At 41.8% G+C, this 25,494-nt stretch overlaps 1 protein-coding gene across 1 annotated transcript; it reads left to right on the top strand.

Moving 5' to 3' along the window:
• The first annotated feature begins 1,374 nt into the window (after window positions 1-1,374).
• LOC112258672 (C1q-related factor-like) lies at window positions 1,375-25,494 on the top strand. The gene is made up of 2 exons (XM_024433197.2): window positions 1,375-2,484; window positions 25,099-25,494. The coding sequence occupies exons 1-2, from the start codon at window positions 1,882-1,884 to the stop codon at window positions 25,276-25,278; spliced, it is 783 nt and encodes a 260-aa protein (XP_024288965.2). The 5' UTR covers window positions 1,375-1,881; the 3' UTR covers window positions 25,279-25,494.

The following is a 25,494-nucleotide window of genomic DNA, read 5'->3' as shown; positions in this document are numbered from 1 at the left end:
GGAGGGGGAAGGGTGCTAAGCTGACATAATTGTTTTAAGATGTCATACTATGGATCAGTTATATATTTGATTATATATTTGATAGAATTTAATCTATATTTAATCTATATTTGATAGAATTTTAGGACCCCTTTAGGTACAATATAAAACAAAAGTATTTGATAAAATATTGATTTTGGTTTTTACTACTAAATCCCATAGAAATGCATAGAACAACACATTCATAAATGGCAAAAAGTACAGTCAAAATGTAAATCATAAGACACCAAGTTTTGAAGTGTCTGTCCTAAATCTAGAAGATATTTGTGCCTATATTTGTACCTACCCCCTTTTTTGGGGTAGGCACAAAACTACCTTCATACTTCCATTCGTTTTTTTTATCCAGTACTGGTTACTTACAGACGAGTCCTGTGACACTTGTTTGCGAGAGTCTCTCCTTTCCATAGGTTGTTCATAATAGTATTGTAGGTCAAACCGTTTGAACGCTACAGATGTTTTATTGAGAAGACTGATTTTTGGGATGTTTCATGGTCTGACAAACACCGCTCTAGCTCTGTCACCTTTCATCGCAGATGCGGAAGTGCAACAATGACAGATGTGGTGGTTGGAGACGCATCCAATGCCTAAACTTTCGTATTCTGATGCCGATTTTTTTTTTAATCAATCTACTCCAGGGTGTAAAAAGCTGTTAGTGTATTGTGTGTGTGTGTGTGTGTGTGTGTGTGGATACGACAGATAAAAAGTGTAGAAACCATATATATTTCTGGCACCTCCAGGAAAGTGCAGCACCCTTTCCCTGTGCTCCATCTTTATTTTTAGAGGCTGGAGGCTGATGAGAGAGAGAGCGAGAGAGCGAGAGAGAGAGAGAGAGAGAGAGAGAGAGAGAGAGAGAGAGAGAGAGAGAGAGAGAGAGAGAGAGAGAGAGAGAGAGAGAGAGAGAGAGAGAGAGAGAGAGAGAGAGAGAGAGAGAGAGAGAGAGAGAGAGAGAGAGAGAGAGAGAGAGAGAGAGAGAGAGAGAATCAAAAGTTGAAGGAAGAAGTGAGGAGAGAGAGGAAAGTGAGAGTGAGAGAATCAAAAGTGGAAGGAAGGAGTGAGGAGTGAGGAGTCAGGGTAAGAGAGCTGAAAGGGAGAGGGAGGGAGTGTGTGTTGGCTCCTCACTGGCTCAGAGGGAGTTTAGTGTGGTAGAAAGTAATGTGATGTGATGAGAGCCATTCTGAGTGAGACAGAGAGGGAGAGGGGACCATGTGGGGCTCCCTCCTCCCCCTACTCGTAACCACGCCAACCAGAGGCGGAGGGGAGGAGGAGTGGGGGGGGCGTGGGGCTCCACTGCTACTGCCATATAAAAAGCCAAGCCTGAGAATCCGTCACCACAAACACACCACACGCATGCACACGGACTCTATGACTACTCTCTCCGTCTCTCTTTCTCACACTCACTCTCTCTGTTTCGTCCTCTTACCATTCCTCTTGTTTCTCTCTAACACTCCTCCTCCTGAGTGTTCCTTCCTTTGAATCCTCTTTCTTTCTCCTTTTTCATGCCGAGAGTTTGGGACTAAATTCTGTATGTCGGCTCGTGTATGTGTGTGCTCCCTATGTGCGTCAGTGTGCACGCTGGTGAGCGAGAGTGTACGGGAACTACCTCCGTGTGAGTGAAAGCAGTGAGGCGTATCAGTGAGTGTATGTGGGTCTCTCTCTTACACTCACACACTCGCCGCTCCTCCTCCTACTCTACTTGGGATCCCTGTGTCCCTTTCCTCGGTGGCAGGCTCCCCACACCCAGCAGTCACCATTTCCGCCCCAGGGAGAGCCACGCTGGCAGCACAGCCCCTTCCCCGACTCAGCATCGGGAGGAAGACCCTGGTGGCGGCTGCCGTCGGGGTCATGCTGGTCCTGGTGCTGGTGGTCCTCATCCCCGTCCTGGTCAGCTCCGTGGGCACCGACACCAGCCACTTTGAAATGCTGGGTACCTGCCGCATGGTGTGTGACCCCTACCTGAACAAGGGCACCACGGCCAGCAGCACCAGCTCCAGTGGCATTCAGGCAGAAGCCGAGGCCCTCAGCGACAACAGCAACATGCCCTCCACGCTGGTGCAGGGCCCCCAGGGCAAGCAAGGCAGGCCAGGTAAACCTGGACTCCCTGGACCGCCTGGAGAGCCAGGGCCACCAGGGCCAGTGGGACCCCCTGGAGACCGAGGGTCTGGAGGGAGGACTGGGATTTTGGGGTTGGGGGGGAATGGAGCTATCAGCACGGCCACCTACAGCACAGTGCCCCGGGTGGCATTTTACGCAGGGCTTAAGAACCCCCATGAAGGCTATGAGATCCTTAAGTTTGACGACGTGGTCACCAACTTGGGAAACAACTACGACGGCATCTCGGGCAAGTTCATCTGCAGCATTCCTGGCACCTACTTCTTCATCTACCATGTGCTGATGAGAGGAGGGGATGGGACCAGTATGTGGGCAGACCTCTGCAAAAACGAACAGGTGAGTCAATTCGCTTCTCCAAGTTTCTGTCTGTTTTATACTGCTCAGCCACTCAGCATAGAGGGATCTTATACGTTCTACCACTCATTGCTTACTGCTCTTTTTAATTAGCACTCCAATGGTTTCTCTGCTACAGACTCAGGTCCCTTCTAAATTACAGATATTTCACATTATCCCTTGATACTCTATTATGCTCTATCTCCCTCCCCCTCTCTCTTTCTATCGCTGGGTGTCACCTGATGTCACTGTGGTAACTTTGTTGGTGGAAATTTAATCGGTGCTTCACAATCAAATTGCCCTGAAACCGCGTTATAATACAGAGGCTCTATTTCCGAGGAAACCGAAGGCTGGTGGGTAGCGAAAGCATCACTCGTGCGCTCCCAAAAAACCCCTGAGCGAGCAGATGACGGTCACACAGCTGTGGCACCAAATGCGCCCAGAGAGAATGATGTGTAATCTGGCGCGTGTCCCCCCATTACACAAATACACACTGACATTGCCCGCATCCCCCAAATCAAAGGACAGACACTTTCCCCCGAAGTCCATGTCACTTTCCTACTTGTTTCAAATTTGAGAAGTTTGCCATATAATACTGGTGTAATTGTTTATTTAACTTGGAATGTAAAAGACGGTGAGAAAGGTGTATGTGCCTGATTTATGGAAGCATCTATTTGTCAGTTAGGACTAGCGCTATAGACTCCGATTTTTACGCAGTTGTAACAAACCACTTACCTTTTCAGAAATAAGATATTAACCTGTAATTTCGGATCGTCTTACTTTCGCATTTCTGCTTGTGAAAACTGAATTGATTAGACAGGGAAAATACATTAAATAAGTGGAGACACAGGAGTGCCCACTATAGCAGATGCATCTTTTAGTCAGCCGAGAGATATTTTAAGAATTAAAAAAATTCCCAGACAGTTCCTATCATTATTATTATTGCGAAAAGTTTAATTGTGAACCAAGAACGGTCTGCTTCTCTGTGCTCGATACATCTGTGAACTGCAGCAAGTCAGCAAGTGACGCGTTCAGACACAAATTACATTGTGCTACATTTAACTGTCGAGTTCACTTATTTAATTACATGTAATCTAACGTTGTACTCCTGTAGAGACTCAACAAGACCGCAATTATCCAAACGTCTCGTGCGTAAAACAAGAGGATGACAGCAAGCCTACTTATCCGTAACAGTGTGAACAGACTGGAAAATGTAAGTGTTGCTTATTATGTCGGGTGTATATGGTTGATAAAACAAGGGAATATTTGCGTGACATTCGCTTGAAATAAATATAATTTGCATGATGTATTCTCAGTTTTTTTTTTTTTTACGCATCACTTGACGGGTCTGGAAATGGATTTATTGCGCCCTGGGGGTGCTCCCAGGTACTCGAGTGTGTGAGACTCGAGAAACGTTCTCGTCCAGCAAAGGCGGAAACATCTAAAGCGCAGGAGAGTATAAGAGAAATATATATATATTTTTACCATCAAGTCATTTGCAACATGCATCGAGGCAATCATAAATTATACAACAGCTTTAGCGCGCATCAAATATTTTGTGATTGAACATCCTCTTATTATCTGTTAATGACCACTTGCGTATAGGGTAAAGGTCCCAACACCCTTTTACATGAAATATTACAGCTCCATTAGCCTATAGTGTATAATTAAAATCCTCACAATTGTCTTTCATTAAGCCCCATGCAATGTTTTTCAATACTCTAACAGCATGGTCTCCAACATATTGCTTTGTCAATTAGACTTACTTTTTTAAGTTACTTTGTTGTTGTTTATTAGGCTTACTTTGTTTAATGCTAATTAGGCTATGTTTATTTATTTTTTGTGGGTCTAAACTTTTTCTCCCAGTGTTTCTGCAGAACATTTGATTATAAACGTAAAGTATATCTGATTAACTTATTACCCTGATATTACAGCACTTAAGTGGTTTACATTATATTTTATAACGGAATAAAACCTTAATATGTAGTTCACACAGGGCACTGTAAATGTATTTGTCATAATGACTGTATACAACCTAGTCGGCCAGCGTCAAAATGTTTAAGGTGGACTTCATCTGTAAGGTTACCTTATAGGCCTACTGCTAACGCAGAGGTTCGGGTTTTGGGGGGTTGAGAGCCACACAACATCATGCCATTTCTGTTGAGCACATGCTTCCCTGCTATATTTTATGCTTTAACGAGTGTCTTGCCTAACACTTGTACACATAATATAATCGATTATTTCACAATTTACAGTCGGTTGCAATCTGATTCATGAGCAGGCTACTCCCGCCGTCATCTGTTGTCAGTATAGGTCAGAGAGAGAACGCCCTCATTCTTTAAAAAAAAGAGCGAGGAACACTTTCTTTCTTAAAGGCATATAGATTTCTAGCAACTATAAAACACACTTGAAATCTATGTAGGCCTATCGGTATGTCTGGCAGCATATCTTACAGCCTCCAGGTTATTCATCTAATGTCAAACCTGTTGTTGTCAAATATAGGATAGGAAACAGATATGTTAATAAAGTCTTTTTTTTGTGCAATGTTCTTCATATGTTGCCATAGAGAAATATCCATCCCATGGTCACAGAATGGTTGTTTTAATTGGTTAATTCTATTGTCAAACCACTTGAATTGGCCATTGCTTACTTTTACAATTAAAGAGAAAATATGACTGAAATGGAAGGATACAGGTACACTGAGTGTACAAATCATTAAGGACATCTGCTCTTTCGACAACAAAGACTGACCAGGTGAATCCAGATGAAAGATATGGTCCCTTATTGATGTCACTTGTTAAATCCACTTCAACCAGTGTAGATGAAGTAGAGGTGACGGGTTAAAGAAGGATTTTAAAGCCTTGAGACAATTGAGACATGGCTTGTGTGTGTGTGCCGCTCAGAGGGTGAATTGGCAAGGTAAAGTATTAAATCAAATCCAATTTTATTGGTCACATACACATGGTTAGCAGATGTTATTGCCAGCGCAGCGAAATGCTTGTGCTTCTAGTTCCGACAGCGCAGCAATATCTAAAATGTAATCTAACAATTCCACAACAACTACCTAATGCACACAAATACATATGAGATGAGTAATGCAAGATATGTAAACATGATTAAAGTGGCGTTATTGAAGTGCCTTTGAACAGGGTACGGTAGTAGGTGCCAGTCGCACTGGTTTGTGTCAAGAACTGCAACACTGCTAGGTTTTTACGCTCAACAGTTTCCCATGTGTATCAGGAACGGTCTTCCACCCAAAGGACATCCAGCCAACTTGACACAACTGCGGGAAGCCTTGGAGTCAACATGGGCCAGCATCCCTGTGGAATGCTATCGACACCTTGCAGAGTCCATGACCCGACAAATTGAGACTGTTCTGAGTGCAAATTATTCTATATTAGCAAGGTGTCCATTGTTTTGTACACTGATAATGTAATTGTAAAGAGTGCTGGTTCTGGTCTCTGTGACCAGTGAGGTCAGAGCTCTCCATCATCCACTCACATTGTGATATGAAGGCACTGTTACCAGAGCAACGGGCCCTTCTGGAGATGGGCAATTTTTCAGAAAGATAAATACCATTTCCGAGGCATATCTGTTGGCGGTTCAGTTTGATGTTTTTGATCTTGTGTCTGTTGGACAGATACTGAGAGTGTGTCCTCGTGGGGAAGGCCTATTGTCCACGGCAGCTTTTGACATATCACCCCTTAGGCACCTGGAGGCTTCAGCCATGCCATGGAATACTAATGTAACATTGTAGGAAGATAATGCATGTGAGGGGTTCAACGTAAAGGTTGGGGTAAAATGTCAGTAACAATCTATCTGATGTACTGTACATTTTGTGTAATAGCTTTTATAGACTAGGCTACTTTCTATTTTCATTCAAAATTGTGTTTTGCTGTGCTGGTGATATATTCATTTGAATGAGAATGTGATAAGATCACTGGACTGGACTAAAAAGTGATGAATTAAGTGAAATCCATTTCTGCCATGTTAGAGAGTGTCGACATGATAAGCATGAAGGGCAAGAAATCAAATAGACCAGAAAAAGTATCAGTTTGCTTGCTACTGACCCAGCTCTTTGCAGTCATTTTGCAAGTCTCACTATGGTTCCCTGAGTTCAACTCCTTTGACCGATCCAAGCTGACAAACTTCTCACCCAGCAAACCCAAGGAGAGGGGAGGTGGCGTCTCCATGAAGGGCCTCTCCTCTATATATACTGTCTCAGTCCGCCATAATGTTTACGGGGGGGGAGTGTAAAAGTGTTGATACATAATAGGCGAAGGCGAACATATGTTCCTATAATGCACCTTCTGTTCCCGCTTCATTGTGTTCCTAAGAGTAGGGAGGGGAGGCACTTAAGTTAGACACATCTCCAGAGACTGGGGCAATGTTTATAAAGTGGTAACTGCCTGGCTAATGAAACATGTCTGTCTCTCTCTCTCTCTCTCTCTCTCTCTCTCTCTCTCTCTCTCTCTCTCTCTCTCTCTCTCTCTCTCTCTCTCTCTCTCTACCCTCTCTCTACCCTCTCTCCCGCTCTCTCTCTGAGCATAGCTTAGAGGGGGATGTAGCTTACACTCACTATAACCAGAACATCTTGCTAGAAAGGTTTGTGTGAGTCTGTGGGTCTGGTGTGGAGGTGAGACCCCAGTGTGTCTGTCTGTGTAGATTACTGTGAATGATTATAAATGTGGGGTAACTCGTGCTGTGTCATTGATGAAGTGGCCATAGGAAGGCTGATGGTCCTAGAGCAGGGCTGTCTGGGCCGGAGCAGTTATTTGCTCATTTAAGGCCGAGAGAAGCTGTGTAGGGACTAGGAGGCTGGGGAGGACTGGGAATAGCAGACAATGACAGTATTTTATCATCCTTTGGCCTTGGTGCATCATGAAACTGCAGGTTCTCAGGCCCGAGCAGTTGTTCTGCACCCTGTATCATCTCCACCCCGGAGCCATGCTGTTTTTATCTCCCTCTCCTTCTTCCCTCTCCCTCTTTTGGTTCTGTGGGTTGCATTAGGAGAGTGTCAACATGGTCCCCAGCACCTTGACACATTTCAAGCAACACCAAAGAGTTAGCTCCTCTTGGTAAGCAGGCAAATACAATTCTATTTTCAGCCTGGTGCACTTCATCTGCTCTCCAAGTTCCCTCTCCACTCCTCTCTCCTTGGCTTCTTTTTCCTGACGTTCTTTTACTCGCTTGACAACTACCTCCAACCAATCCCAATCTCAGACGGATGTGTCAGAGTCTCGATTCCCTGAGTTGGAGACAACCCTGGGAGACGAGGCAATGACAATAAAGACAAATCCATTGCCACGCTACTACAAATGGAGAGAAAGAAAAAAAATAGGGAGGCGGAGAAAAGAGAGTTTAGCCAAAGAGCCTGTTTAATCGTAGTTTAGAACCTTGAACCAGATCCAGGATGTGTTTGTGCTCCTCCTCGGTTCCCGTCTTAATATTGTTATTAATCCGCAGAACCGTTTCGGAGTTAATTAAAAGCAATGACGTGAGCGTCACTCTCTCAGGAGGGCCCTGTGTGAATAATCACTCTGTCTCCTTCTTTAATAAGCTCCAGCGTCCTCTGAGCAGCGCATATGGCTCTTCCCCAACAATTACTGCTCCCTGCTTCCCGCCACACGGGCGCACATGCAAAAACACACACCTGCCCTCCCTCACTGTGTACTGCCCTCTACAACTCCTCTGCTCTGTTCGAGCCATCCAAGGTGACCTCCAGAAGTACACCGTCTATGCCCATCCCTTTATTGACAATATAATATCAATATGTGTCTTGATTATTATTGGAGAGATACAGTTTTGCTCTTGGAGGTTAACATCAGGAATACTGTTTTGCTCAGAAAGCAAAAACACACTTGAAAGATTCTGGCCTGTAGTATAAAAATGAGGGGAAATCTTGGCACAGTCCGTCACTGGCTCCTTTGAATTGATGTATCCAAGTAGACACACGGTGCTGTGGAGTGAAGTACTGCGATCATCTTCACAGACTAGGTTTATTTACTTGTTTATCTGGATCCCCATTCGATTTTGCAGAGACAACAGCTGTTCTTCCGGGTGATCCACAAAAAACACAGAACATGACAAATAACAAAACACTGATACACTGATAGAATAGGACAGTCACACACATTTTTAACACAAAGATACACAAACAATACAACAACAAAAACAACAGTTCCCACCATTCAATGAGATGTCAGTTTTTTTCAAGGTAATTTTGTTGTTTGCTTGAGTAATTGGAGATGGAAGGGAGTTCCATGTGATCATGGTGCTGTATAATACTGTGCGTTGCCGTAAATTCATTTTGGACTTGGGGACTGTGAAGAGACCCCTGGTGTTATGTCTTGTGGGCGACATATGGGGTGTCTGAGCTGAATGTTATTTGATTATGCAGACAATCAGGAATTTTCATCACAATAATATTTCTCATAAAAACTAGAAGATGAATCTCTCGTCAACCCTCAACCAGGAAAGACTGGAATGACATGTTATTGATGTTAGTTCTGTATGTGTAATTAATGGAGAAGTTACATTTTTTACAACCAAATCTCTATTTTTGATGTAAAATGACATGTTATAGAGGGGAACAGATTATTTTTGATTTCACATGTTTTTTTTTTGTAGAATGTTACAGATAAAGTATGGAATGACACAATTTCATGTGTACCACATCTAACAACCTGTATCACTGTACGGAGTGTTGCCGTTTGTAAAAGGACATATTTGGGTGTTTTTGGAATGTATTTTCGGTGCCCCCATACTACACAACAAGGACAAGGAAGTGATTTAGTGTTTGGGGTAAGTTTCTCAAATACATGTGAAATCACACGAAAGGTGTCTGGACCCTTCTATAACATGCCAATAACATCAACATTTTTGATTTGGTTGCAAAAAATGAAACTTATCTTTTAATGGCAAGGCGCGCTGCTTTGTTTTGTGCCAGCTGCAGCTTTACTAGGTCTTTCTTTGCTGCTTTTGACCATATTACCAGACAGTAATCAAGATAAGACAAGACCAGAGCCTGAACAACTAGTACAGTTGATTTTTGTTAAGAACAGACATACCCGTCCCAATCTTCACAATAACTTGTCAATATGACTTGACCATGATAATTGACCATCTAATGTTATATCTAGGAGTATAGCTTCCTCAACTTGCTCAATGGTCACTACCTTTACACACAACTCCAGTTGAGGTCTTAGAGAATGTTTTGAACCAAATACAATACTTTTAGTTTTAGATGTATTTAAGACCAGTTTATTACTAATCACCCATTCTGATATTGTTACTCCTTATTTAGAATTTCAGTGAGCTCACTGGCCTTGGGTGATGATATGTTTAGTGTGGAATGGTCCGCAGACATAGTTATTCTAGCTTTGTGTAAGACCAGTGGCATATCATTTGAAAACATTGAGAAGAGTAACGGCCCAAGGCAACTGTCCTGAAGGACACCACGCTGTATATACAGTTGAAGTCGGAAGTTTACATACACTTAGGTTGGAGTCATTAAAACTCATTTTTCAACCACTCCACACATTTCTTGTTAACAAACTATAGTTTTGGCAAGTCGGTTAGGACATCAACTTTGTGCATGACACAAGTCATTTTTCCAGCAATTGTTTACAGACAGATTATTTCACTTATAATTCACTGTATCACAATTCCAGTGGGTCAGAAGTTTACATACACTAAGTTGACTGTGCCTTTAAACAGCTTGGAAAATTCGAGAAAATTATGTCATGGCTTTAGAAGAGTCTGATAGGCTAATTCACATCATTTGAGTCAATTGGAGGTGTACCTGTGGATGTATTTCAAGGCCTACCTTCAAACACACTGCATCTTCACTTGACATCATGTGAAAATCAAAAGAACTCAGACCAAAAAATTGGAGACATCCACAAGTCTGGTTCATCCTTTTGGAGCAATTTCCAAACGCCTGAAGGTACCACGTTCATCTGTACAAACAATAGTACGCAAGTATAAACACTGTGGTACCACACAGCCGTCACACCGCTCAGGAAGGAGATGCGTTCTGTCTCCTGGAGATGAACGTACTTTGGTGCGAAAAGTGCAAATCAATCCCAGAACAACAGCAAAGGACACTGTGAAGATGCTGGAGGAAAGTACAAAAGTATCTATATCCACAGTAAAACGAGTCCTATGTCGACATAACCTGAAAGGTCGCTCAGCAAGGAAGAAGCCACTGCTCCAAACCCGCCATGAAAAAGCCAGACAACGGTTTGCAACTGCACAGTACAGATTTGTACTTTTTGGAGAAATGTCCTCTGGTCTGATGAAAAAAAATAGAACTGTTTGGCCATAATGACCATCATTATGTTTGGAGGAAAAAGGGGGAGGCTTGCAAGCTGAAGAACACCATCCCAACCGTGAAGCATCATGTTGTGGGGGTGCTTTGCTGCAGGAGGGACTGGTGCACTTCACAAAATAGATGGTATCATGAAGACAGAAAATGATGTGGATATATTGAAGCAACATCTTAAGACATCAGTCAGGAAGTTAAAGCTTGGTTGCAAATGGGTCTTCCAAATGGACAATGACCCCAAGCATACTTCCAAAGTTGTGACAAAATGGCTTAAGGACAACAAAGTCAAGGTATTGGAGTGGCCATCACAAAGCACTGACCTCAATCCTATAGAAGATTTGTGGGCAAAACTGAAAAAGTGTGTGTGAGCAAGGAGGCCTACAAACCTGACTCAGTTACACCAGCTCTGCCAGAAAGAATGGGACAAAATTCACCCAACTTATTGTGTGAAGCTTTCGGAAGGCTACCCGAAACATTCAACCCAAGTTAAACAATTTAAAGGCAATGCTACCAAATACTAATTGAGTGTATGTAAACTTCTGACCCACTGGGAATGTGATGAAAGAAAAAAAGGCTGAAATAAATAATTCCCTCTACTATTATTCTGACATTTCACATTCTTACTATACAGTGGTGATCCTAACTGACCTAAAACAGTGAATTTCTACTGGGATTAAATGTCAGGAATAGTGAAAAACTGAGTTGAAATGTATTTGGCTAAGGTGTATGTAAACCTCCGACTTCAACTGTATCTGATGTTAGAGAAGCTTCCATTGAAGAACCCTCTCTGGGTTCAATTGGCTAAATAACTCTCCAACCATGTGATGGCAAGTGATATAAAGCCATAGCAAGTGAGTTTCTTCAATAACAATTTATGATCAATTACATCAGACTGCACTGAAATCTAACAATAAAACACCAACTATCATTTTATTATCCATTTATTTTAACCAATCATCTGTCATCTGAGTCAGTACAGTACTAGTTGAATTGCATTGCATTTGGTCAAACACAATATTCCCCATCAGTTTACTAAGAACGGGCAGCAAACTGCAAACTGGGTGTCTGTTAGAGCCAGCAAAGGGTGCTTTACTGTTTTTAGGCAGTGGAATTACTTTAGCTTTGTTCCACGCCTGTGGAGACACACTCCTTTAGGCTTTTGTTCAAGATAAAGCAAATGGGGGTGTCAATACATTCTGCTACCATTGTGTCCCATCAAGGTTGTCTCTACCTGGTGGTTACTGATGGATAACAATAGTTCTTGCCCATGATATCATTTAAGGTACTCCAGAGTCTTTTTCCATTGTCTTTTATGTCATTTATCTTGGTTTGGTAATATCATTTCTTCTTCTTTTTGTTAAGTTTAGTCACCAAATTTCTCAATGTACAGTATGTCAACCAATCAGCTGAGCAGCCTGACTTGTTTGCCACCGCTTTTGCATAATTTATTTGAACCATACACTTTTTAAATTCCTCGTTAAGCCAGAGGGCTCTAACAGTTATCACAGTTAGTTTCTTAACAGGTGCTTATCAGCGATTGGCATGAATACTTGAACAAATACATCCAGTGTTGCATCTGGTATAATTTCCTCATTACACATCTTCAACAACGGAGTCCTGAGAAAACATTTGGTATGATCTCTTATAAATGACATGGATTCCAGAGTTTTTGTATTTATTTTCGGTAATACCAATTACCCCACTGAAGACATTCTTTAAAAAAGTATACTTAGTCATTATAGACTTTACATGGCGGGGAAGAAAAAAAACTTAGAATAAAAAGGAAAGTTTTACATCTTAGTCTGAGGGGGGTTCAGCCGTCCAGATTGGGTATTGTATTAACTCAATGCCCAAGGCTTTTTCTTGCGGCATACACCTATCAAGGATTGCTATGGGGCGCAATCGGGCAATGTAGGCTTGTACACAATCGCCCAACCTTAACACACACTCACATACCCACCCTCTCTGTGTGTGGTTACAGTAGGCTAACGTATGTCAATGGTTTTAGGAACAGCAGTAACATCAGGCGGGATTTAGGCTACCAACTGCCTAGCCAGTTGTAGCTCAATCTTGGGGGCAATGATCACTTTCCCACACTGACTGACTGTGTGGAGGCTCATTGATTTAACGTTACATTAGCCTACATGATACACCAGTAAAGTAATAAAATATATAGCTGTCGGCTCTATTAGCCACGACTTATCGTTCTTTGTGCAGCTTCAAATGTCGAACAAAGTTGGAAGTTGTTGCGCCTCCGTCTGTAATTTTCTTCCTGCATGTTTTGCAAGTTGCAATTCGTTTTTTGTTGATACAGCATCGTCTTTATTACCAAAAATACTAATTTTGGGTATCATCTTTCCAAGGGCTCCATCTGAATTCACCCGCCGACGATCCTCTGCACTGCCACGCACAAATTTTTCCCAGCTGGCACAATTTGATTGGCTGTTGTCTGATTCAAACTGTAATTCGTTAATGAAGAGTTGATTATTTTTTTAATAGCATCATTTTTTATATTGGGCTCAGGGAGGGTATCAAGTCAGTTTGAGTCAAAAGGCTCAAGTCCAAGTTAAGTCATGAGTCATTGGTGTTAAAGTCAAAGTCGAGTTGCAAGTCATCATATTTGTGACTCGAGTCTGACTCGAGTCCAAGTCATGTGACTCGAGTCCACATTGCTTATTTGAGTCAGAAAAGGATGTTCATATGATAGGTAAGATATACAAAACCTTGCAGAGAGCATATCCAACTGACAATCTCTTAGAAGAAAATATAAGCAGTTGGAACCAAGACTTAAAAAGAACTGATGTTGACACATGATGGAGGGAATGTTGGAGCATAACTAAGGAAATTCCAGTTAACGAAAATGTATGTTTAATCCAGTATAAACTAATGTATAGAATGTATTATGGAAGCAACCATTTTTTATTTATTTATTTTTTACAGCACAATGGCAGAGTCATGTCTTAAGTGTAAAACTAACAATGACTCAATAATCCATGCTCTCTGGGAATGCTATAAAGTCCAAAAGTTATGGGCGAGATAAAAAGTTGGCTGTCAGAAGTATTGAGATACCCAATGGGCTGGACGATTCTCTTCTCATCACACATCTTGAAAAAACAGATACAAAAAACCTGGAAATCAATCTGTCAATTGACATAATGGAAACATCTTATTATTTATTATTGAAATATTGAAATAGAATGGGTGAGAGGTAGCCTAGTGGTTAGAGCATTGGACTAGTAACCGAAAGGTTGCAAGATTGAATCCCCGAGCTGACAAGCTAAAAATCTGTCATTCTGCCCCTGAACAAGGCAGTTAACCCACTGTTCCTAGGCTGTCATTGAAAATAAGTATTTGTTCTTAACTGACATGTCTAGTTAAATAAATAAAGGTTAAAAAAAACTAATTGGTACAATTTAAGGCAAACAATAATTCAGGCACTAGGAAAGGGGGTGTGAACACGTGGGTCTGGGCAGAAGAGATGTAGTTGTTGTTTGTGTGTGTCTGTAAGTTGTTGTTTGTATATATAAATGACTTTAGGCCCAACCTTAGGCACTTTGGCTTTCCTTGTTATTGCCACAATGTTATAGTCACTACAGCCAATGGGAAGCGATACAGCGTTGCATCAGAGCTCTGCAGCATTATAGTGAAGATATAATCAGTACAAGTGGATGTCACAGATCCAACACTATTATGTGTGTAAAGTATTATCCAAAGCAACATTTAGAAAATGTCTTTGTATTTCTGCCCAGAGGGCTGTTGAAGATACAATACTGAGTGAATGATACTGTTATCTGCGTGTCATTTCCCAACCTATCAACATGCATTTCAGTGGTTCTTTCTTCATGTCTCTGGGGGTTTCTTAACGCTCTGGTGCACATCAACACAAGTCTGTTTAGCCTATTGCTGTGTATCCAGGTGTGACCCATGCAGTGTGTTTAGCATGGCAATCCATACACAGCAAATTGAACGAACATGAACCATCTGGATCCGAATCTGGCATGTTATATTAGTGTCTGTCTTGATTAATGAAACCTGTTTGAAAATTTGGAGGATAAAAAAAAAGTGCTTTTCCCCGTAATTATCATATAATTCAATTCACAAACAAAGAGGGCGACTGGAAGAAAGTTCAGGCCATGTTGAGGGTTAAAATACACATATATGCATTACATTCATTTACTTTGTAGCATCTACTTTTTCAGAATAGTCTAGACATTGTATCAATATATCTGCGGTACTTTATTTGAAGGTACACATATTAGCCACTTATTTGTAGTTTATAAGTATATATATATATATATAATGATCTTATAAGGCCTTTATTATGTCATATTAGCCATATATTGGACCTTCATTTTGCGATTTATTATTTAAAGTCATGTATTACGGGCCAATCCTTAATAACATCATTATTAGCAATACTAAAGGCATATTCATATTTAATAAAGAACAAGTTACACAAGAAACAAACTCTTAATAAACGGTCTCAATGTGGGACTGATAGGGGGATTGTACCTCAGTATGTGTTCCCTATTATAAGTGTGACCATATTTTTACTTGCAGAATTTGTTTCTCCATAAATGACCTCATTGGACAGAAAGGGGCACACCTCACCTCCACTATGCCATGCAGCCAACGTTCAAGTCATTTGATGTATAAAAAAAAGATATGAGCAACTCATTTTCAATATATACTTCCATATATGGATGTTGACTGTATGGCATGATATAATGTGAATCGCAAAAGGTGGGCGCACCTCCCCACACCCATGAGCAAAACCATAATCATGTTCGCCTGAAACGAATTGTTTACATCAATTGTTAAAATCAGACTTGGATGTTGGTTATAGGACATATATCAATCAATGTATTATGTCATCAAACTACACAAATCCTCAGTTTCAGGAAAACATTAAATGATTTTGCTCAAAGGTGTGGGGAGGTGTGACCCTTTGTAATTCATAATATATCCTTATCCAGCCGAAATTCATATATATATATATATATATATATATATATATATATATATATATATATATATATATATATATATATATATATATGGATATACTGTATATACTGTATAGAAATGTAGTTGTTTACATAATTTTGACTAGAATATTGGCTGTATGGCATATATGAATGGAGTTGTGCCCCTTTCTGCCCAATGAGGTCATTTATAGACAGTTAAAATAGGGAACACATACTGAGGTACAATCCCCTTACCAGTCCCACATTGAGAGTCTGTTTATTTTGTTACTTGCTCTTTATTAAATGTTAATATGCCTTTATTATTGCTAATAATCATGCTATTAAGGATTGTCCAGTAAACATTACTTATAATGTTTGAATAAGAAAATACTTAGTTAAGGCCTAATATATGGCTAATAAGACCTGATTAAGGCCTTATACGCTACTTATATACATACTTATACACTACAAATGATTGGCTAATATGTGTACCTTAAAACAAAGTGTTACCATATCGGTATATCTGTCTCATCAGCTAAACAGTCTACTTAACATTCTGGTGCTAAAATAAAGGCAGAGAATATCTTTGCGCTAGATTTAGTTTTTATAGCACTGAGACTGAGGGGCCGCTGTTCATCTCTGTATGTCTTCAGGAACAGAGAGCCTCTGTCTAGAGTAGACGGAGGTGTCTGGGGTAGGGAAAGGCGAGCTGCCCTCAGCCCTTGGTATTGATCCCACCATGTGCGTGCGTGTGTCTCTGTCTGTGTGCGTGCATTCATGAATGTGCCTGCATGTGTGTCACCCGTACCCAGTCTGACAGACCCAGGATGTAGTCTATGACCCTCACTCTATAATCAGCTGGAGAGGTAGCAGAGGCCTTGATTTGCTGTGTAATTGGACATCGGATTTGACACTCTGCCGAGTGGAACATTAGAGGCAGTCTAATTAGGTGCGGTAGGACTATTAAATGAAGATTTGCCCATGTTGTTAAGAAATACCACACACATTGGAAATGTCAAGATGACACCCGGCTGTCATCGCCAACCAACAGAAGAAAATCTATCACTTATCGTAAAAGTTTCCCAAAGGAAAGCAAACACAATCCCCATACTACTACTACTTCTCTCCAACGCCATCTCTTCTTCAGCCTCTCTGTGGTCTTGTCCCTTTAAATAGCAGAGCAGCGGCCAGACCTCGCTAGGACTTCATCTCCACTGTCATCTCCGATTGAATAGTTTATGAATAAGTGCTGTAACATCCCCATACATTGAAACACAGGAGCATATGGTCGAAAATAGCCTCTGGGTTTCCATCTGGAGATGACTGACTCCTGCATGACATTGGTGTTGACTCACAAGACTCCTTCATTATAATGGGAGCACAGACAGGGGGAGCGCCCATGGGCCTGTTCTTATGTAAACATCTCTCTCTCTCGAAGCCCTGACATCTCGCCATCACCCAATTCAAACCATTCTGATAACCCCCAACCCCCCCTCTCACAGTACAGGGAAACCTCATGTCAATGGCTCCAAAGTGTCTCACACTAAGTTACTGTATGTGCTTAACAAGGTGGCTCTCCCCTCTAAACATGAATATGGGAGATATCAACGATCCATCCAGCCAGAAATGATGAATAGGGCACTTCATGAAAAATGCATTCGGCAGCAAAACGTCTGAACCTGCCTCTCCTTCAAGACTATTAGCACTTTCTGCCTAAGCTTTTCCTCGTTAGGGAGGTTTCTCACACTGCAAAATGCTCCTCTCAATACCCCATAATACTTTGTGTTGCATTTCAAATAATAACAGTTTCTTAAAATTCACAGCGACTAAAATAACTTGCCTTATGTTGTGCAAGGGTTCAACGTGTCACCAGACCCTAAAAACTACCCTAAAAACACTGTGTTACCAAGATGCAGGGAGTGAGTGGGGATTGAGACTGAGCAGTGTTGAAAGTTGAGCATTTCTCACAGCATCTGACTGACAAGAGTGAGTCACAAACAGGCAAGAGTGGCTGGGCCACACGCAGGTCAGAGTTGACCCTTCCCCCTCTACCTCTCTCTGTTTCTCCTCTCCTCCTCCTCCCCTTTCCCAGTGATAAGTCTGTGCCAATACATCAGCATCACAACAAGCCAGAGGATTTTACAGCCCCATTGTTATCACTGTTGCCCCATCTATCGCCTCTGTGTTGTGTCGTGTCATTATCCTCCCGAGTGGTTGTTGTAATACATAATGCATTTCCGTGATGACAGGCTTTGATTTTCCTTGACACCCAGTGGGAGGGACACTTTGGCATTACATAAACAATTGTTTAAACTGTGGAGAGGTTCATGCAACGAAAGGCATTCACGTTACCAGGACAAAAAGCCCTGAAGGTACAAACAGTACAGATGCAGTGATTAATGCACAAAGTCTTTCTCTCCTCTCAACAACGTATCATGTATGTAATCATGTTTCTTTGGACACCATGACAACCTTGCTCAGAACAACAGCGGACACCATGACAACCTTGCTCAGAACAACAGCGGACACCAAAAATCTATGGGGCAATGGTCTTTTGACTAGGTTTGTGTGTGTGTGTGTGTGTGTGTGTGTCTTTGAGCACGCGCAAATGTGTATGTGTGTGCGCGCATGTGTACCTCTGCGTGTGTGAGTGTGCATTGGAGGTGTGGGTTAGGAGATGTGACAGGGTTGTGAGAAGGTGGCTAAGCTGCCATCAGGCATGCGGCTCACAGTTGGGTGTTCAAACCCAATTAGGTGGCGGTACACTTGGATTTAGAAAGAGGCGAGCGAAGTTTAAAGAATGGAGGCTTAATGGTGAGTCAACAAGTCCCTGCCAGAGAAATGTCAGAAGCTGTCCTCCATCCAGACATGTCCTTGTCACTACTACTGGAGAGAACATCTCAGTGTCCAAGAGGGACTGTTACTGACACCAGCAAACAGCTAGGCCAATGAGGCCCTATTCCAGTACAATATTTCAATGGGTTGTTTGGATCTTTTGTATTGGCAATCAATACAACAACACAACACCGGGCATTTCAGCTGTTAGCTATAGGATCATGCAAAATGCCATCGCAACTCAACATGATTCCCAACTCCGTAGAACTAATCAGCTTTAGCAGAGGACAGTGAATATGCAAAAAGCTGTCGTCCCTTCATCTCAGAGGCCTATTATAGGTACGAGTGCTGGCATTATTGATAAACTCCACATTCATATTCAAATGCATTCAGAATGCGAGCGGAGTCGAATGGAGTGGTATTCACCGTGGAGTCTGGGGTGGGGGGGTGGGGGGCATTATCTATTAAGCTGAAGCAGCCCAGCCTCAGCCCTCAGCTCCCATCTCTCTCTAGTGGTCCAGTACCACGCAGAGCATTATTCAATCAGAGGCATCACAGCGACAATGTGACGGATGCTAACATGCTTCAGCAGCTACGGCTGGGGGGAGACGAGACAACGTCAGACGACTCTGGGGCCATTTGCATTCGCTGGAGTAGGCTAGGCTGGCCTGGGCGCTCACGCTTTGTTTGTTGTGTCAAGAGTTCCACGTCGTGTTCTATTTTGAGGCCATGCTCTGCCAGTTGCCGTTTTGTTCTCTCTTTCCATCTCGCTGCTTCTTTTGCTCACTCCCCCCTTCTCTCTCTCTCTTTCTCTCTCACTTTCTAAAGTCTAACCTATGGCTTGCGCTTCCAGCTTGTGAGTTGTTCCGAGTACAGTGTGAGGGTGAATGATGTGGCTTCTCTGTCGTTGTGTACAACAGTGACTGAGTGAAAGACATAGAGAATGAACAATGAATTGAGCCATGAATGACCGTTCCAATCTCAATGATTTAATATGACTACAGCGTGGTCAGATTCTTTGCAATCAATAGTTGCTGAGAACAAATGCATTGGATTTCCACTAGCTGAAGGATAGTCCTTGGCAAGTTGACTTCCTTAACTTTCTAACACAAGGAGTTGAAGCGAGTCATATCGCACACCTCTGACAACAGAGGTCCCAGAGTTCAATGTGAATGCAATAAGAGAAATATTTGAAGAAGCTTCATCAAAATCCCCATAGACAGATCCAACCAAGCCCCTATCCGCCGCCCACATCCGGCACCAAGCAGCAACCTTCTAATAAGAACGTGTTGACTTTGTGTGCTCAGGGCGAATCATCTCATATTAATATGCAGTGGACGACTGCTGCTACGGATCAGGAGAGAGAGCTTTGTTTGCACATCGATATGAGCCTTAAGATTTAATCAGGAAGGTAAACAATGAAAAAGGACTCATAGATGCCTGTAGTACATTGTGCCAGATATAAAACCTACACCTTTAAGGTTGGCTTCAGCATAACTGTTTGGCATAGACCTTCATAGCATTACTCAGAGTAGTTCACCTTGAACGTGGCAAAAGACATGGCAAAGCTGGGATGTCTTAGCTACAGACAACTGTTACTGAACATTCCTCTTATTCTGGCTGAGAATAATCTAAGGTGTCCGGCATGATTGTGTCTCAACAGCCACAATGACTTTCTTCCTCTGTTGTGAGAAGAGTGGAACAGACAAGAGGGAGATAAACTAAGGAGAAGGCTTCATGAAATCACTGAGATTTCACAGATTCTCATTATCGTGACTGTCTGATGGTCAGCAGGGTGCTTCGTACCCAGCTGTCAAAGAAGTAGGCCGATTCCAAAGGACTGGCAAGGCTTCCAAGATGCCTGAATGTGATGAAAGCGATGAGGCACTGATGTCAGTAGATACAATGCTGCTCCATGTGAAATAGTGTACCATCGTATTGTCTCCATGGTGAAAACGTTCAGCTTTTCCATCTGTCACAAGACCCGCTGAAAAGAGAGGGGATGACAGGCACATGATGTGTTAGCAGTGGATGTGTGCCCTATCAATGTTGAAAATGATCTTGCAGTGCGCCAAATATAACAGGTGTATACTTTACCATGGAATGCTGACTTACAAGCCCATTCAAAGTTATGTAGAGTTAAGAAGACAAAATATTTTCCAAATAAAAACGGAAATAGTAACACAATAAAATAGCATTAACAAGGCTATATTCACGGAGTACCAGTACCGAGTCAATGGGTAGTGGAACGAGGTAGTTGAGGTAATTGCGGTAGTTGAGGTATTCTCAACTCTTCTTCACATGCCCTTTGAGTAGCTTTCCGTTTCTCTCTCACTCAGTTCTAGTCTTTCATAGTTTCTAGACTTTCATAGACCGCCTTTAGAAGACTGGACAAAAGTTTTCCCAGCTTTAAAGGAGAAAAAATATGACCATGTTTTTTCATATTGGTTGATTTCTTAAAGCCTTTAGAGGACGAAATATCCTTCCTCTGACAGTTGTCATTATGCCCACGATGATGGGACGTTTTCAGTCAATTTCGTCATTTATTGATCATGCATTGTCACTCACATCATAGCTTAGCTTAGACTGGTTTTTAAACACAATGTGTCAAATCAATACATGTATCTCTCAAAACACTTTGTTCAGCACTGACTAGGGACTGACTCCAACACTGTTATTTGATTCAATTGAATAGACAGCTTCAATGTCCCTGCCTGTTGCTTGTAGTGACTCACAACCCATCATAGCTATTGGGCATTAGTTCACTTTGCTTTCATTGAATTAGCTTTCATTGAATTAGCTTTCATTGAATTAGCTTTCATTGAATTAGCTTTCATTGAATTAGCTTTCATTGAATTAGCTTTCATTGAATTAGCTTTCATTGAATTAGCTCTCACTGCATTTTCACAATGTGCATATTATGTTTCTCCAATTAAAATGTCAGTCAAATTGTCAGATAATTTAAGTTTTGATGACTTTATCTTTATATAGACTGCCTTTTAGTAAAACATTTAAAGATTGACATTACATGACATAATGCATATAGTTAACTATCTGCTCTCATGACTTGGAAAAGATAAAAACAAAGACATTTTAAAACTTCTTATGGCTGCAGGGGCAGTGTTGAGTAGCTTGGATGAAAGGTGCCCCCAGAGGTGCCCAGAGTAAACGGCCTGCTCCTCAGTCCCAGTTGCTAATATATGCATATTATTATTAGTATTGGATAGAAAACACTCTGAAGTTTCGTAAACTGTTTGAATGATGTCTGTGAGTATAACAGAACTCATATGGCAGGCAAAAACCTGAGAAGAAATCCAAACAGGAAGTGGGAAATCTGCGGTTCGTCGATTTTCAACCCAGCCCCTATTGAATACACAGTGGAATATTGGTTATGTTGCACTTCCTAAGGCTTCCACTAGATGTCAACCATCTTTAGAAACTTGAATGAGGCTTCTACTGGGATGTGGGGCCGGATGAGAGCTCTATCAGTCAGTGGGGTGGCAGAGAGCCAGGTCCTGGTCACACGCATTTCACATGATAGCGACCTGCGTTCCATGGCTTTTCTACAGACAACGGAATTCTCCGGTTGGAACGTTATTGAAGATTTATGATAAAAACATCCTAAAGATTGATTCTATACTTAGTTTGAAATGTTTCTACGACCTGTAATATAACTTTTTGAAGTTTTCGTCCGACGTTCGGCTGGACCTGCACGAGTGTTTGGATTTGTGTACTAAACGCCCTAACGAAAGTAGCCAATTTGGACATAAACAATGGACATTATCGAACAAAACAAACATTTATTGTGAAACTAGGATTCCTGGGAGTGCATTCTGATGAAGATCATCAAAGGTAAGGGAATATTTATAATGTTATTTCTGATTTCTGTTGACTCCAACATGGCGGATCATTTTTTTTCTTTTTCTGAGCGCCATCTCAGATTATTGCAGGGTTTGCTTTTTCCGTAAAGTTTTTTTGAAATCTGACACAGCGGTTGCACTAAGGAGAGGTATATCGATATTTCCATGTCTAACAATTGTATTTTCATCTCCATTTATAATGAGTATTTCTGTAAAATGATGTGGCTCTCTGCAATATCACCAGATGTTTTTGGAACTAGTGAACGTAACGCGCCAATGTATACTGAGATTTTTAAAAATATAAATATGAACTTTATCAAACAAAACATACATGTAATTGTGTAACATGAAGTCCTATGAGTGTCATCCGATGAAGATCATCAAAGGTTAGTGATTAATTTTATCTCTATTTGTGCTTTTTGTGACTTCTCTCTTTGGCTGGAGAAATGGCTGTGTTTTCTGTGAGTTGGTGGTGACCTCATAATTACAGCAGTAGTAGAGGGAGGGAAGTGAAATACATAGATTCATTAGACAGCAAGTCTCCCTCCCTGTCTCTCTCTACTCCTCCACCCATCCCTCTGTTCTCCCACTCTCCTCTAACTCTGGCACACAGACAATCACAGACAGGTCTACAGGGTTAAACCCCATCAGTGCGTTGTTGCAGGAGGCCTGTGCCAGCCCCCTGGCCCTCAGATGTGTCAATAAATCCATTGTGTGTGGCCACTGGTTAAACGGGCCAATTAATTGTCCCATCTTATCCCTGCCACCTGCTCAGCCAGGCTGCCGGGCGGCACACCAGATCTGGGACCCTGCCCATACTTTAGATTCAGATCCAGAAGCTTTTTAGAGAAGAAATGTATGGGAAAAAGAGTAGTTTGATTGAGTTTATGACAGCTGTGTTTTACATTGGACAGATTACAAAAGATTCTTAGCTACAGACAATATCAGGGTTTATGGCAACTAAATGTATATCTCAGATGCTTTGGTCTTCCAAAATGTATGGTGCTGATGCTATTTATTTAGGCCCTTATCTTTCTGTGCTTGTGTACTGGTGATGTTTTTATTTTACTTCACCTTTATTTAACCAGGTAGGCAAGTTGAGAAAAAGTTCTCATTTACAATTGCGACCTGGCCAATGTGATGTCTCAGTGCAGTACAATCTGCCGCACTTCAGTTTATTTTTGTAAAACTCTACATGAATGGTCAATGGTTAGTTTTAAAAAGTATTTATTTCTGTCGCATGCGCACACACACACACACACACACACACACACACACACACACACACACACACACACACACACACACACACACACACACACACACACACACACACACACACACACACACACACACAGTTATTACTGTCAGGGCACCCGTTTCTCACTACAGCCCACACCGTTCTCCCAGAACAGAAGAGAACGTTTCAGATGGAGCTGAATTAGCCAGGACCAGAGGTCAGGGAGATCCAGCTCCAAACGCTCAGACTGCCAAGCAGTCTGGCAATACCATACTCCCCACATAGGCTACGGCCAACATAAATGCAAGTTCTATGGTAGATTTACAGTAATTTATTAATTCAATCACACTTACAAATGATCTTACTTTCACAGTATTTTTTAATTCACTAAAAAACAGGGATTTATTTTTCACTTTTTATAAGTTGATGTGAGGTGGGTGTCCTTGATGTATTTCACTGTAACTCCTCAGTAGTTCCTTCTACACTCAGAAAAACAGGGTAAGCCTTTGAGGCTTGAGGTAAAAAGAAAAACATATTGGTTCCAGATAGAAGCATTTTGGGTTCCATGTAGAACCCTTTCCACAGAGGTGGAACCAACAAAGGGTTCTCCTATGTGGAGCGACAAATTACCCTATAGCCCTTTCCTGTAGTCGAATTACCTAGTGGCCTCATGGGTGGAATGTTATTCATATTTTTCATAATGAATAAACATAATATAGAAAAAACTGCAGAAAATCCGTTATTCCTCTATAAAAAAACGTTTTGTTATATTTCAGTCTTCTGTGATGTATATAATGTGCAATATTGCGATACAAACTGAAAAATGTCATACATTTCAACTCTATATCTGACATAATACAGGTGTGTTCTTCTTCTAAGCCCATAACCATGTGTGTGAGGTGTATACTTTTGTTTCAGAGTCGATTTGTTTAAGACTACAAAGAAACACTCCGTGTGACCCTGATTTCGCCCACTGCAGTAAAAGCTTTTAAGGTTCTAGATGGTACTTTTTATTTGATTTCTAAGTGTATAATAGAACCAGGTCACCAGGAGAGTGAGCCCCGCTGTTGGGTTTCTTAGAATGTCTACTCAGGTGGAGAACACTGAGCAGCGCTTTGATCAGAGACAACAACCATCTGACCCGACTCCCCAGTCCACCGCCTTCAATTCACGGTGGAACATTCAATGACAAACCAATGACAGCCTAATTAAAATCATGTTGTTTGTGTGTGATGCGCCAGAAGGCTCCTGACCCGTCACTTGTTGTTTTTGTGAACAAGGCTAAATCAAAGCATGGCAACAGAAATGACTTCCATTTCAGATCAAATGAGTGCAGAATGTTTCTCTAACCTACACATCCTCTCTTTCCTCTCCTCTCTGTTCCAGGTGCGAGCCAGCGCCATCGCCCAGGACGCTGACCAGAACTATGACTACGCCTCCAATAGCGTCATCCTCCACCTAGACGCAGGCGACGAGGTCTACATCAAGCTGGACGGGGGCAAGGCTCACGGCGGCAACAACAACAAATACAGCACCTTCTCTGGGTTCATCCTCTACGCCGACTGAACCCACCCAGGTGCCACGTCCAGAGAGAGAAAGACAAAGTAAGAGATTGAGAGAAAGAGTTGTAATGAGGGAAGGAAGGGGTTAAAAGCCAGAATGCTTTCTAGTTTCCTGGTTGTCTCCATCGTCGCACCAACCTCTGCTTATAAAACACATCAGCCCCAAATCAAGGTTCTCCAGCTCAGCTCGGCCTGCCTGTCTGCCGTGCTGTGAGGGAGG

This window comes from Oncorhynchus tshawytscha, linkage group LG09 (assembly GCF_018296145.1).
Source record: "Oncorhynchus tshawytscha isolate Ot180627B linkage group LG09, Otsh_v2.0, whole genome shotgun sequence".
Classification (NCBI taxonomy): Eukaryota; Metazoa; Chordata; class Actinopteri; order Salmoniformes; family Salmonidae; genus Oncorhynchus; species Oncorhynchus tshawytscha.
The sequence above is the reverse complement of the archived record's forward strand: the minus strand, read 5'-3'. Positions and strand labels throughout refer to the sequence as shown.

Excerpts from the sequence above, each read along its gene's own strand:
- LOC112258672 (XM_024433197.2), top strand. The coding sequence starts at position 1,882 with ATGCTGGTCCTGGTGCTGGTGGTCCTCATCCCCGTCCTGGTCAGCTCC. Across the intron at positions 2,485-25,098 it reads ACCTCTGCAAAAACGAACAG|GTGCGAGCCAGCGCCATCGC; the intron begins GTGAGTCAATTC and ends TCTCTGTTCCAG.